The sequence below is a fragment of the Schistocerca piceifrons genome, chromosome 4 (assembly GCF_021461385.2).
Source record: "Schistocerca piceifrons isolate TAMUIC-IGC-003096 chromosome 4, iqSchPice1.1, whole genome shotgun sequence".
NCBI classification, from domain to species: domain Eukaryota; kingdom Metazoa; phylum Arthropoda; class Insecta; order Orthoptera; family Acrididae; genus Schistocerca; species Schistocerca piceifrons.
The window spans coordinates 485,774,443-485,789,491 of record NC_060141.1 but is presented as its reverse complement, the minus strand read 5'-3'; the positions used below and the strand labels follow the sequence as shown (position 1 = coordinate 485,789,491).

Here is a 15,049-nt window from a genome sequence, read left to right as displayed (position 1 = left end):
ATATGGGTTCGGAGGCTCGTCTGCTCTGTAAAGTAGGATAGACGATCTTTGGCATCTCTGTCGAAAGAGCACAATGCTGGTGCACGCACAAATGTTTCGGACCACACCATTCATCGTAAATTGTTAAACATGGAGCTCCGCACACCTTCGTCAGTTAAGATTGCAGTGAGCACAGGAACGAGATTCGACCATCCATCAACGGAAACGTACCGTTTCTTCGGATGAATCACATTTTTCCTACGCTAGGTCGATGGTCGTCTCCACAGACCTCGTCATCGAGGTGAACGGCGACTCGAAACGTGCAGCGCGGCATGGACGCAGGCTCGTGGGAGCAGTACTATACTGTGGGAGACATTCTCTTGGGCTTGCATGGGACCTGTGTGAGTAATCGAAGACCGCTGAGATCTGATAACCATCTGCATTCTCTCATGCTTGATGTTTTCCTAGAAGGTGATGTCGTCCATCAGTGTAATTGTCTGTGTCTCGGACCCAGAGCCGTGCCACAGTGGTTTGAGGAGCATTGTAGTGAACCGAAGTTGTCTCGGCGACCCGATTTGCCTGACCTAAATCCTACGGAACCCACCTTGGTTTTTATCGGGCGCCATCACCGCGTACGCATATCAGCGGCCTGTTACTTACGCGAATTATGTGACCAATGTGTACACATCTAAGCTACATACCTCCACAAATCTACCAACAAACTGCGGTTCCCTCATACGCAGAATCAGTGATGTATTTCATTCCAGAGACGAAAAAACAAGTATTAACCAGGTGCTCATAATGTTCTGGCTCATCAGTGTAATTCTATATCGTTCCACTCTCGAGCTGCGCGCGGAAAAAAACGAACGCCTCTATTTTCCCGTGCGATCTCTGATTCCCCTCACTGTATTGTGAAGATCGTTTCTCCCTTTGTAGGTCGGCATCAACCAAAAAATTTTCTCATTTGGAGGAGACAGTTTGTGATCTAAATTTCATGAGAAGGTCCCGCAACAACGAGAAACGCCTTTTTTTTTATTGATATACACCACATATCCTGTATCATGTCCTTGACTCTCACCTCCCTATTTCTCGATAGTACAAAACTTACTGTCGGCCGCTGTGGTCGAGCGGTTCTAGGCGCTTCAGTCCGGAACCACGCGGCTGCTACGGGCGCAGGTTCGAATCCTGCCTCGGGCATGGATGTGTGTAGTGTGCTTAGGTTAGTTAGGCTTACGTAGCTCTGAGCCTAGGGGACTGATGACCTCAGATGTTAAGTCCCATAGGGCTCAGAGCCATTGAGCCATTTGAACCATTTGATAAGGAACAGCAGAGGGCCTATAACACTACAACGGGGAACGCCAGATATCACTTCCGTTTTACTCGATGACTTTCCGTTAATTACTACGAACTGCGACCCCTCTGACAGGAAATCAGGAATCCTTCGCATACCTGAGAGGATAGTCCATAAGCATGCAACTTGATTACAAGCCGCTTGTGGTGTATGATGTCAAAAGCCTTCCGGAAATCTAGAAATACGGAATCAATTTGTAATCCCTTGTCGATAGCACTCAACACTTCGTGTGAGTAAAGAGCTAGTTGTTTCACAAAAACGATGTTTCCTAAATACGCGTTGACTGTGTATCAATAGAGCCTTCCTTTAGAGATAATTCGTAAAGTCCAAACACAATATATGTTCCAAAATCGTGCTGCATATAGACGTTAATGTCGTGGGCGTGTAATTCGGTAGCTTACTCCCACTGACTTCATTGAATATTAATGTGACCTGTGGAACTTTGCTGTCTTTGGGCACGAATCTTCCATCGAGCGAGCGATTGTGTATGATTGTTTAGTATGGGGCTATTGTATCAGTGTACTATGAAAGGTATCCAACTGTTATAAAGTCTGGAACGGAAGAATTTCTTTTATTGATTTAAGTTGCTTCACTACTCCGAGGATATCTACTTCTAAGTTACTCATGTTGGCAGCTGTTCTTGATCGAATTCTGCAGTATTTACTTCTTGTTTGGTGAAAGAATTTCGGAAGACTGCGTTCAGTAACTTGGCTTTAGCAGCAGTGTACCATTGCTATTGTGCAGAGAAGGCATTGATTGTGCCCTGCCGCTAGCATACTTCACATATAATCAGAACCTCTTTGGATTTTCTGCTAGCTTTCGAGACAAGGTTTCTTTGTGGAGACTGTTAAGTATCTCGCGCTGAAGTCCGTGCTAAATTTCGAGCTTCTGTAAAAGATCCCCACTTCTGAGGATTTCGAGATCGTTTAAATTCGGCATGCTTGTTTCGTTGTTTCTGCAACAGTGTTCTGACCTGTTTTGTATACCAAGGGGGATCAGCTCTGATCGTTGTTAATTTAGTTGGTGTAAATCAATTGCTGTCGCTACTACTTTTCTGAATCGAGCCACATCTAGTCTACCCTTACATCGTTTATTTGGAAGGAGTGGAGATTGTCTCTAAGGGAGGCGTCAAATGAATTTTCATTTATTTTCGGAGAATTTGGGGATTACAATATTAAATTTCACACGGAAATCCTTTGTTCAATAATTCCTGTATCCCATTGATGCTCGTTATTAGATCTGGGTTATCTGTTGCTATGTCCTATCACATCTATTTACTATTGAGTGGGCTCTTGAAGTAATTTGCTCGAAAGAATTTTCAAAGAATACGTTTAGCAAAATTTCGGATGACGTATTCTGCATATCTCCGGATTTAAACACGCATTTTCTCCATCGTATGCAGGGTAAATTGAATCAACGTCATCTGCTTTGTCATACTATTATTTATTAACACCTTCATGCTTTTGGTCACAAAACATCTGTATTTAAACTACTGCGTGTTTCCATTTTCCATTCACACCGCCTTTTATTGCAATACAACTACTGCCAAACCGCTCCACACAATGCAATTCAAAGATATAAATAACATACAAAGATAGTAAAAACAAAGATTTACGTGAGGTGACATAAAGCGATGCTTTTCAAGTCTTTTGAATAATAATTAATCTGAACTGATAGAAATAATTTACAAAAGGTAATTATTGGAAACAGTCCAGATTTATATTGTGATTAGAAAAATGAATAAAAACAGTGAGAGCTGATCAGGATGATAAACGATCACACTAACAATCGTTACTTACACAAATCTTACTTCAGAAGTAAATCTGTAGTCATTTATTTGAACTTTACGGAAAATGACAAAATAAACTGAGAAAGTGAAGACGCTGATATCCGATGACCGAACACTCATACTTGTATGGTTGGAGAAACTTTGTATTCTGAAACTTGAGTGTCGGCTGATTACCATACGTGTATAATTAAAGAAATTCATGTTTATAACGAGAAAAGAAGTCGATAGTTCTTACCATGTAAGGTTCGAAAATTGAGTAGGGAGGGAGGGTGCACACCATACATCCCCCCCCCCCCTTCCCCTCAGCCACACACCACACGGTGAGTTCTGGAGTACAGATGAAGAAGAAGAAGATGTAGATGTAGAACACGTAGCACAAAATTTATTACAGTACGATGGATTACCAGCAGAAGAAATATTTTACTCGTGTATGACTGAAGGAAACTAATCTTGTGTGATGATACCCCGGTGTATATTCCGCAGGACTGGAGCACGGACCTGACCATGCCGTTCGTGCCAGTGACGGAGCCATACATGCCGCGCAACCGCACGTTCGTGACGCTGCCTGTGGAGCAGATGATAAAGATGATCGGCCAGTACGGCTACCAGGTGCCGTGGCTCATCGGGAGCACCAGCCACGAGGGACTGGGGCAATCGCTCAGTGAGTAGACGCTCTGCTCTCTGCTGACAAACCGAACTGCTCTCAAGCAAACGATCTGTATTCGAAGTGCACGTAACTTCTGTGCAGTGTTTGTCTGAACTCACTGTCAAACCCCCAGGACTGGACTCTTGCTAGAGAGAAAAGGCTGTCGAAACGTCGGTGCAGAAATATTAGTTACTCGTAACTATCAGACCAGGTACGTTGCGGAATGTGCACTGAAGCAATCTACACTGTCAAAATACGCACGACATGCCAGCTGCAGATATTGGGGGATATCAAATAGTTGGCATTCGAAGGCTGTACAGTCCAGAATCGGTATGGCAATCGGGCGGAATCACCGTGAGCTCTGAGATAGTCTCCCCACCGACGCACCAGTTTGACGGTAGCTGTTTGACGGTAGCTGTTTGACGGTAGCACTTGTCCTGCTGCACATCCTCATCTGACAGGAATTATCGACCTTTCAGGGCATTTTTTAAGAAGCTGAAGGTGTGACAGTCACCTAGGAAGAGATCATGGTTTAACGTTACGCATATTTAGGCGAGTAAATCTGCCACCCAATACTGGTCTGAGGTAAAATGAATCTTCTATACGGCTGAGCGCTGGTGGACAGCTCCGGGGCCGTGAAGGCGCTGCGGGCGGTCCAGAGACCGCGACCGTTGCTGGCGAGCGCAGGTACAGAGTCGACTAAAGGACGGTATGTGGGGGAAAACCACAGTATGGGAAATTCTGACGACGTTCTGTTGCTCAAGAGCACAGATGATGCTCCAAGAAATGGCGGACAATCTTAAAGATGGCTAAGTTGTCTTGTGACAGCCAGAGCGAGAGCACCAGCAGCAGCGAGTACTGTTTGTATAAAGCGTTTTTGTACTTATTTGCTGCGCTTAGCTTTTAAATAGTTTTTCTGGGAAAACCTAGCGTAGTTTTCGCGTCTCGTATTTCAGTGAGTGTTTCTTGATTATCAGAGTAGCTCATCAGAAGATTATCTTGGGAATTTGTCACCGTATAGAGTAGGGTAAACATAGTCATGTGTAGGGACTGTGGTTGTTGTGAGCGGACGCAAGGAGAATTGGCCACTCTTCGGGGGCAGGTGGAGGCTTTGTCTGTTAGGCTCATCGAGCTCGAGGCGCAGGCGTCGGCTCGTAGTGGCGTTGGGGCAACTGTGGTGAGACCTATGCCTACTTCGGTGGCCTTGGAATCACATGGAACCCCTAATGTCGCTGCGTCTTCCGGCAGTGAGCATCTTACCGTTCAGCCATCACTCCAGGGTGAATGGCGGACAGTGGTGGGCTCGCGCGTGCCTGGCCGAAAGGCGAAGGTGGGATCTGGCCGCGTGGCAGCTGCCTTACCCCTTTCCAACAGGTACGGGGTGCTTCCTAGTGGTGATGACATCGTTTCCAAGCCACCACAGGATGCCTCGCCTGTTGGGCCAGTGGCCGATTCTCCGGCAAGGTCCCGACAGTCACAGAGGGCGGGCCTATTAGTTATAGGGAGCTCCAACGTTAGGCGGGTTATGGAGCCCCTCAGGAAAATAGCGGGTAGGTCGGGGAAGAATGCCAGTGTGCACTCGGTGTGCTTGCCGGGGGGTCTCGTCCGTAATGTGGAGGAGGCCCTTCCGGCAGCTATTGAACGCACTGGGTGTGACCGGCTGCAGATAGTAGCACATGTCGGAACGAATGACGCCTGCCGCTTGGGTTCTGAGGCCATCCTTGGTTCCTTCCGGCGGCTGGCTGATTTGGTGAAGACAACCAGCATCGCACGCGGAGTGCAAGCTGAGCTTAATATCTGCAGCATAGTGCCCAGAGTCGATCGCGGTCCTCTGGTTTGGAGCCGTGTGGAGGGTCTAAACCAGAGGCTCAGACGACTCTGCGACTATAATGGTTGCAAATTCATCGACCTCCGTTATTGGGTGGAGAACTGTAGGGCCCCCCTAGACAGGTCAGGCGTGCACTACACACCGGAAGCAGCTACTAGGGTAGCAGAGTACGTGTGGCGTGCACACGGGGGTTTTTTAGGTTAGAGGGACCCCCCCCCCCCCTTGGGCGAAACGATAAAATACCTGACGGCTTACCAGAGAGGACATTATCATCGTTCATAAAGAACGTCCGTCCTCAGAGACCAAAAACAGGAAAAGTTAACGTAATATTGGTAAACTGCAGGAGTATCCAGGGCAAGGTTCCTGAATTAGTATCTCTTATTGAAGGAAATAGTGCGCATATAGTATTAGGAACGGAAAGTTGGTTAAAACCGGAAGTGAACAGTAACGAAATCCTAGACACAGAATGGAATATATACCGCAAGGATAGGATAAACGCCAATGGTGGAGGAGTATTTATAGCAGTAAAGAATTCAATAATATCCAGTGAAGTTATTAGCGAATGCGAATGTGAAATAATCTGGGTTAAGTTAAGTATCAAAGGTGGGTCAGATATGATAGTCGGATGCTTCTATAGACCACCTGCATCAGCAACCGTAGTAGTTGAGCGCCTCAGGGAGAACCTGCAGAACGTCGTGAAGAAGTTTCGTGATCATACTATTGTAATAGGGGGAGACTTCAATCTACCAGGTATAGAATGGGATAGTCACACAATCAGAACTGGAGCCAGGGACAGAGACTCTTGTGACATTATCCTGACTGCCTTGTCCGAGAATTACTTCGAGCAGATAGTTAGAGAACCAACTCGTGAAGCTAACGTTTTAGACCTCATAGCAACAAATAGACCGGAACTTTTCGACTCCGTGAATGTAGAAGAGGGTATCAGTGATCATAAGTCAGTGGTTGCATCAATGACTACAAGTGTAATAAGAAATGCCAAGAAAGGAAGGAAAATATATTTGCTTAACAAGAGTGATAGGGCACAAATCGCAGAATATCTGAGTGACCACCATCAAACGTTCATTTCTGAGGAAGAGGATGTGGAACAAAAATGGAAAAAATTCAGAAACATCGTCCAGTACGCCTTAGATAAGTTCGTACCGACTAAGGTCCAAAGCGAGGGGAAAGATCCACCGTGGTATAACAATCATGTACGAAAGGTACTACGGAAACAAAGCAAGCTTCATCATAGGTTTAAGAGTAGTCGAATCATAGCTGATAAGGAAAAGCTGAACGAAGCGAAAAAGAGCGTAAAGAGAGCAATGAGAGAAGCATTCAACGAATTCGAACATAAAACATTGGCAAACAATCCAAACAAGAACCCTAAAAAGTTTTGGTCATATGTAAAATCGGTAAGCGGATCTAAATCCCCTATTCAGTCACTCGTTGACCACAATGGCACCGAAACAGAGGACGACCGAAGAAAGGCAGAAATACTGAATTCAGTGTTCCGAAACTGTTTCACTGCGGAAAATCGTAACACGGTCCCTGACTTCAGCCGTCGCACGGACGCCAAAATGGAAAATATTGAAATAAACGATATCGGAATTGAAAAACAACTGCTATCACTTAGTAGCGGAAAAGCATCCGGACCAGACGAGATACCCTTAAGATTCTACAGTGATTATGCTAAAGAACTTGCCCCCTTTCTATCAGCAATTTATCGTAGATCGCTGGAAGAACGTAAAGTACCTAGCGACTGGAAGAAAGCGCAGGTCGTTCCCATTTTCAAGAAGGGTCATAAATCAGATGCGAATAATTATGGGCCTATTTCGCTTACGTCAATCTGTTGTAGAATAATGGAACATGTTTTGTGTTCTCGTATTATGACGTTCTTAGATAATACAAATCTCCTTCATCATAACCAACATGGATTCCGCAAACAGAGATCATGTGAAACTCAGCTCGCCCTATTTGCCCAAGAAATTCACAGTGCCGTAGACACTGGCGAGCAGATTGATGCCGTATTCCTGGACTTCAGGAAGGCATTTGATACGGTTCCGCACTTACGTTTAGTGAAAAAAATACGAGCTTACGGAATATCGGACCAGGTTTGTTATTGGATTCAGGATTTCCTAGAAGAAAGAACACAACATGTCATTCTTAACGGTTCAAAATCTGCAGATGTAGAGGTAATTTCGGGAGTACCGCAGGGAAGCGTGATAGGACCTTTATTGTTTACAATATACATAAATGACTTAGTTGACAACATCGGTAGCTCCGTGAGGCTATTTGCAGATGACACGGTTGTCTACAAGAAAGTAGCAACATCAGAAGACTCGTACGTACTCCAGGAGGACCTGCAGAGGATTAATGCATGGTGCGACAGCTGGCAGCTTTCCCTAAACGTAGATAAATGTAATATAATGCGCATACATAGGGGCAGAAATCCATTCCAGTACGATTATGCCATAGGTGGTAAATCATTGGAAGCGGTAACGACCGTAAAATACTTAGGAGCTACTATCCGGAGCGATCTGAAGTGGAATGATCACATAAAACAAATAGTGGGAAAAGCAGGCGCCAGGTTGAGATTCATAGGAAGAATTCTAAGAAAATGTGACTCATCGACGAAAGAAGTAGCTTACAAAACGCTTGTTCGTCCGATTCTTGAGTATTGCTCATCAGTATGAGACCCTTACCAGGTTGGATTAATAGAAGAGATAGACATGATCCAGCGAAAAGCAGCGCGATTCGTCATGGGGACATTTAGTCAGCGCGAGAGCGTTACGGAGATGCTGAACAAGCTCCAGTGGCGGACACTTCAAGAAAGGCGTTACGCAATACGGAGAGGTTTATTATCGAAATTACGAGAGAGCACATTCCGGGAAGAGATGGGAAACATATTACTACCGCCCACATATATCTCGCGTAATGATCACAACGAAAAGATCCGAGAAATTAGAGCAAATACGGAGACTTACAAGCAGTCGTTCTTCCCACGCACAATTCGTGAATGGAACAGGGAAGGGGGGATCAGATAGTGGTACAATAAGTACCCTCCGCCACACACCGTAAGGTGGCTCGCGGAGTATAGATGTAGATGTGTAGATGTAGAATTTACAGCTCTTACACATTCGACAATGTCAGCTCTTAATACACATGTGAAGCGTCGGCGGCATCAGATAAAGGAGTCATATCCAGTGACACAATAATATATCACTATCTGTAAAACCACAGAAGTTAATATTTCACAGCGAATAAATATTTACACAATGAGCCTCTGAATTAAAAGCTTTTAATCGCTTCATGCGATTTTAACAAATAGTATCTCAGACGATAAAATTGCACTACAGCTATCGTTCCTAAAAGCTATATATCTGCATCTATTGCATTTGACGTTCTATGTCTTTTACGTCTTTTTCATTATTAAATTGTCTGCCAAAACATCGCATTCTCCATATTGACACAGCAAATGAACACATCATCAGTACTTCATTCTTTTTCATATGTGTGCATTTATTTTACGAACAGTTTAATATTTTTCCAGTAACTCCATTTAAATGTTGATTGCAAGCGCTATTAAAAGCTGCGCTAATTTATATGGACAACCATCAGCTGTAGAATCGAATGACAACAATGAAAATTTGTGCGAGATCGGGATCGAACCCGGATTTCACGCTTATCACGTGGGCTCGCCATACCATTTGGCTTTCTATGAGAGATTACACACGGCCAGACCCAAACTTGCATGGGAGGTTATCAAGATTCAATCGAGTTTGAACGTCGTGTTATAGTCGGCGCACAAGCGATGGGACACAGCATCTACGAGGTAGTCACGAAGTGGGGATTTTCCCGTGCGACCATTTCACGAGTTTACCATGAATATCAGGACTCCGGTAAAACATTAAATCTCCGACATCGCTGAGGCCGAAAAAGATCCTGCAAGAACGGGGCCAACGACAACTGAAGAGAATCGTCCAACGTGACAGAAGCTCAAACCTTGGGCATATTGCTGATTTCAATGCTGGGCCGTCAACAAGTGTCAGCATGCGAACCATTCAACGAAGCACCACCTATGTGGGTTTTCAGAACCGAATGTCCACTCTTGTACCCTTGATGCTTGCACGACACAAAGCTTTACGCCTAGCCTGGGCGAGTCAACACCGACATGGGATTGTTGATGACTGGAAACATGTTGCCTTGTCGGACGAGTCTCAAACTGTATCGAGTGGATGGACGCGTACGGGTATGGAGACAACGTCATGAATCCAGGGACCCTGCAAGTCAGCAGAGGGCTTTTCAAGCTGGCGGAGGCTCTGTAATGGTGTGAGTCGTGTGCAGTTGGAGTGATATGGGACTCCTGACACGTCTAGATACGACTCACAGGTGACACGTACGTAAGCATCCTGTCTGATCACCTGCATCCATTCATGTCCATTGTGCATTCTGAAGGACTTGGGCAATTCTAGCAGGACAATGCGACACCCCACATGCCCAGAATTGCTACAGAGTGGCTCCAGGAACTTCCTCCTGAGTTTAAACACTTCCGCTGGCCACCAAACTCCCCAGACACGAACAGTATTGAGCATATCTGGGATGCCTCGCAACGTGCTGTTCAGAAGAGATCTCCACCCCTTCGTACTCTTACGTATTTATGGACAGGCCTGCATGATTCATGGTGTCAGTTCCCTTCAGCACTACTTCAGACACTGGTAGAGTCCGTCACTTCCTGTTGCGGCAGTTTTGCATGCTCACGGGGACCCTACATGATATTAGGCAGGTGTACCAGTTTCTTTGGTTCTTCAGTGTACTTGCGTATTTTATGAACAGTTCGATATTTTTCCAGTAACATCATTGACATATTCATCGCAAGCACTATTAAAAAGCTGTGCTGATCTATATGGACAACCATCAGCTGCAGAATGGAATGACAACAATGAAAATGTGCCGGACGGGGACTCGAACACGAATTTCCCGCTTATCGCGAGCTGTCGCCTTATCATTTGCCTATCTGTGCACTACTCAAGGCCAGACACAAACTTCCATATGTCGTCAACCATGCGTCTGAAACCTACGCTCTTACAGCCATTATGTGCATTCCCATACAATGAGACACTTCACTTGAAAGTTGCTAGCCCAGTGTGGGCGGATAAATCCGATATTGCAGTGCTTGTGTCCTTTTGAATTAAGATGGCAAGCTTCTTTGGACATGCGTGCAGGTTTTGGTCTTGTAGGACTTTCTTCTTAACTTGAAACTGAATGACGTATAATCAGTTGACTGGGTCCTCTATTTAAACTCACCTCCTCAAAAGTCTGGAACGTGGTTGTTTTATGACGAGACGGAAACGCATTACGGGCAGACTTTTAATGTGCCGCTTCGGCCAGCTGCGGTAAGGCAGCTTATCGATGGCTGGTGGTCACGTATGCTGTTAACGAGGCTAGTAGCCTCGGTTTTTCGTTTGAGAAGCATAAATTGCAAAATACGATAAAAATCGGTGGCTCGATCGGCGCATACTGTCCTTGTGATACGGCTCCTCTGTGGTTGGACTGTGCACATACACTATGTGGTCAAAGGTATCCGGACACCTGACTGAAAATGACTTAAAAGTTCGAGGCGCCCTCCATCGGTAATGCTGGAATTCAGTATGGTTTTGGCCTACCCTTAGCCTTCGTGACAGCTTCCGCTTTCGCAGGCATACGTTCAATCAGGTGCTGGAAGGTTTCTTGGGAATGGCAGCCCATTCTTCACGGATTGCTACACTGAGGAGAGGTATCGATGTTGGCCGGTGGGGCCTGGCACGAAGTCGCGTTTCAAAACATCCCCAAGGTGTTCTATAGGATTCTGGTCAGGACTCTGTGCAGGCCAGTCCATTACAGGGATGTTATTGTCCTGTAACCACTTCGCCACAGGCCGTGCATTATGAACAGGTGCTCGATTGTGTCGAAAGAAGCAATCGCCATCCCCGAATTGTTCAACAGTGGGAAGCAAGAAGGTGCTTAAATCATCAATGTAGGCCTGTGCTGTGATAGTACCACGCAAAACAACACGGGTTCCAAGTTCCCTCCATGAAAAACACGACCGCACCACAACACCACTGAGCCGTGCTGGCCCCTGCTTTTACGTTGTTTTAAACCCTTACTGTTACTCTGCGTTTGGTTTTCTGCGGCTATTCCGGTTATGCCGTGATTCTTCCTCTTTCTATTTGTGGCAGCAGCGGTGTGTATTGATATTAGCACCTTGTATTATCTTTGGTCTGGTGCTTATAGTTTCCGGCTAGCCCGGGTGCGGCAGTAGGTCGGTTGGTGTCGATCAGCCAGGAAATCTCCACGCGGCGCAGTGGGCTGGGACAGCTGGCGGTCTCTGCACAGTGTCGGAGTGTGTGGGAGCTGTTCCGATTGCTACGAGGTTCGTGGCTCACCAACACAGGACATCAAAGTTAAGTGGTGATTTAATTACCGAAGCCAGTTTGTTCACATTGTGCCGTTGGTTTTCATGGCTGACCGTTGGGGATATTCCCGTGAGCAACAGTGGGTGTTAGAGTTGGCGAAAGTTTGGCCACCATCTGGTCGAGTTTAACTGTATTTTGGTTATATGAAGTCAAAGTGCACCCTCGGAATTTTCTGCCTTGTGGCCGTTAGCGTTCCGCTTACCTGCCCTGGCCGCCGATGCAAAATTCAGTCAGTGTCCTTTCTCACCGTGTTGTCACTGTCCAACATATGTGTGTGTGTAGTTTTGACAACTTACACGTACTTGGTTGTTGGCGGCTACGCTTTTACGTTTTGGCTTTGGTGTTTCTTGTATATGGGTCAGGTGGAAAGCAAGTCGTCTTGTCTGTGGGTCCGTTGACTGTCTCTTGGTTGGGTTGGCAGTGAATCGGATATAGTTGGGCCGACTACCTGTCTCCCCTAAGCGAACGTTAATATTTCAAGTGTAGATCGACCCACAGAAACTTTTGAGCCCCGCTGACTGTACTGCCTTTTCTTGTTGGTGTTTGTGTATTTTAATGTAGGTTGTGCCCTTAAGCCATAATATTGGGTGACATATTCAGTCGTTAGTTAAGCTCCGAAATTTGCGCTGTAATGTTTGGGCAACTAAATAAAGTTGTGTATTCGAGTGTAACTGACAGCCGCTCATTTTCGGCTCCTTTCCACAATTCAAACTACCTGTTTTGTCCTGCGGATTTAACCAGGCGTTTCAACCACCGCCTTCGAATTTGTCTGTTGGGACTGCACACGGTGGCAGACGACGTTCAACGGGCATTCGCCATGCCCACACCCTGTCTTCGTATCGCCACATTGTGTACCGTGATTCGTCACTCCACGCAACGTTTTTCCGCTGTTCAATCGTCCAATGTTTACGTTCCTTACATCAAGCGAGGTGTCGTTTGGAATCTACCGACATGACATGTGACTCATGAGCAGCCACTCGACCACGAAATCTAGGTTTTCTCATTTCGCGCCTAACTGTCACAGTACTTGCAGTGGATCCTGATGCAGTTTGGAATTCCTGTGTGATGGTCTGAATAGATGTCTACCTATAACACATTACGACCCTCTTGAACTGTCGGCGGTCTCTGTCAGTCAACAGACGAGGACGGCCTGTACGCTTTTGTGCTGTACGTGTCCCTTCACGTTTCCACTTCACTATCACGTCGTAAACAGTGGACCTAGGGATGTTTAGAAGTGGAAATCTCGCATACAGACGTATGACGCAAGTGACACCCAGTCACCTGACCGCATTCGAAGTCCGTGAGTTCCGCGGAGCGCCCCATTCTGCTCTCACGATATCTAATGACTTCTGAGGTCGCTGGTACGGAGTACCTGGCAGTAGGTGGCAACACAGTGCACCTAATATGAAAAACGTGTGTTTTGTATGGATGTCCGGATACTTTTGATCACTTAGTGTACCAAGGCGCGCGCGCACACTTTAATCCTCCTCATTCAAAGTGCAAACTAGAACATGGAGCAGGACGAAATTTGTGACGTCGAAACGCATAACCTCACGTTGCGGGTGATTTACAAGCATGAACAACAGAATGAAATCCAATGAATTTATGTAACATTGTACGAAATATGAACCAATGCGAATCAAGAACACACTTAAACTTGTCCCTTTGTCCCGAATCCTAGCAGTCAGGATGGTCAGAAACGGATGTGGCATAGTTAATTCAAGGGGTGGGTAGATGGCCTTCCTGTCGCCACCACGTTATCCCCTCCCCCGGGTTGGTTTGTGTGTACCACAACTTTGTGCATGCAGGTGAGCGGGGTACCAGCCGGTATTCACCTAGCAGGATGTGGGAAAGCCGGTACGCCGGCTCTCATCGTGAATACGCCAGGCGGATTCGAACTAGGGACAGGCGCAACTCCCTGCCCGGAAGCGGCGGTTTAACACGCACGACTATCCCGGAGTGTATCTTAACTGATCATTTGAAATACGGCTTAATGAAGATTACGTGCCATATTTGGTAGTTTGTCCCGTGAATACATGTTTCAAGAAATTGATTCATTAAAGTAGTGCCAGGTGTTTTTTATTTGACAATTTTTTTTAGTAAAATAGCGTTTACGCGTCTGGTTAAAGTATTTGACAACGTGAACAGAAACAAAATTTGGGCCATAACGAGAATCTATGATATCTCAGAAAATTAGTAAGGGCCATAAGAAAGACAATAAAAATTTTAAAAAACGTAGGTGAAAGAGAGGAAGACATTTTAAAAAATACAGGACTATCTGACGAGGATGCAAAATATCACCCACTCTAATATGTATATTAATGACATCGTAAACTGGAGGCATCACATACGAAAAGATATTAAAATATCAAGACACTACGCTAATGTTTCAATTCATGCAGGTTGTCTAGATTTTTCAAGAAAAGGGCAACTCCCAACTTGCTCTGAACCATCTGAGTTACCTTTTTTAGCAAAACGATGCTGAGATTTCTAAAACATAATCACTGTGGGTAATTTGATTTTAGAACAAGTGTCATTCTTCAGTTATTTGGAGTGTCATATTGCCTAATACAGTAACAATGATTCAACGTAAAATTGGTTACATTTGTAAATATGTGTTTAAAAATCAGACCAGATTAGAAACAAGAGTAAAATTTTATAAAAAAATCTGTGGCTTTTCTAGCACTTCATGAGAGTGGGTATCTGCAATATCAGCATTAGGTAAAATACAAAGTGCAGAAATGAACAAACTACATTAAAAACGAAACAGTGCGACAAGAACTAAAGGTAGAACCAACTGAAAACAGAGTAACCAAATGTCGCAATTCGTGGTGCTGACACGTACAATGAATGGACAAACTACTTCCAAAACTGAACTCAACTTAAAAAGGAAAGGAAGAAAAATGTCGAGGAGCGGTGTGTTGGTGTGCTATCACATCTCTAAGTGCTGAGAAATGGATGAGAACGTATTTCTCCCCAGACGTTTCAGATATCACTATATTCG

General features: G+C 45.2%; 1 protein-coding gene across 1 annotated transcript in view; it reads left to right on the top strand.

Moving 5' to 3' along the window:
* The window catches only part of LOC124795934 (venom carboxylesterase-6-like), a 122,319-nt gene that overhangs the window by 80,594 nt on the left and 26,676 nt on the right, over positions 1 to 15,049 (top strand). Inside the window, exon 6 of the mRNA XM_047260014.1 lies at positions 3,603 to 3,780. Within this exon, the coding sequence (XP_047115970.1) occupies positions 3,603 to 3,780 (178 nt within the window). The remainder of the gene's footprint in view (positions 1 to 3,602; positions 3,781 to 15,049) is intronic.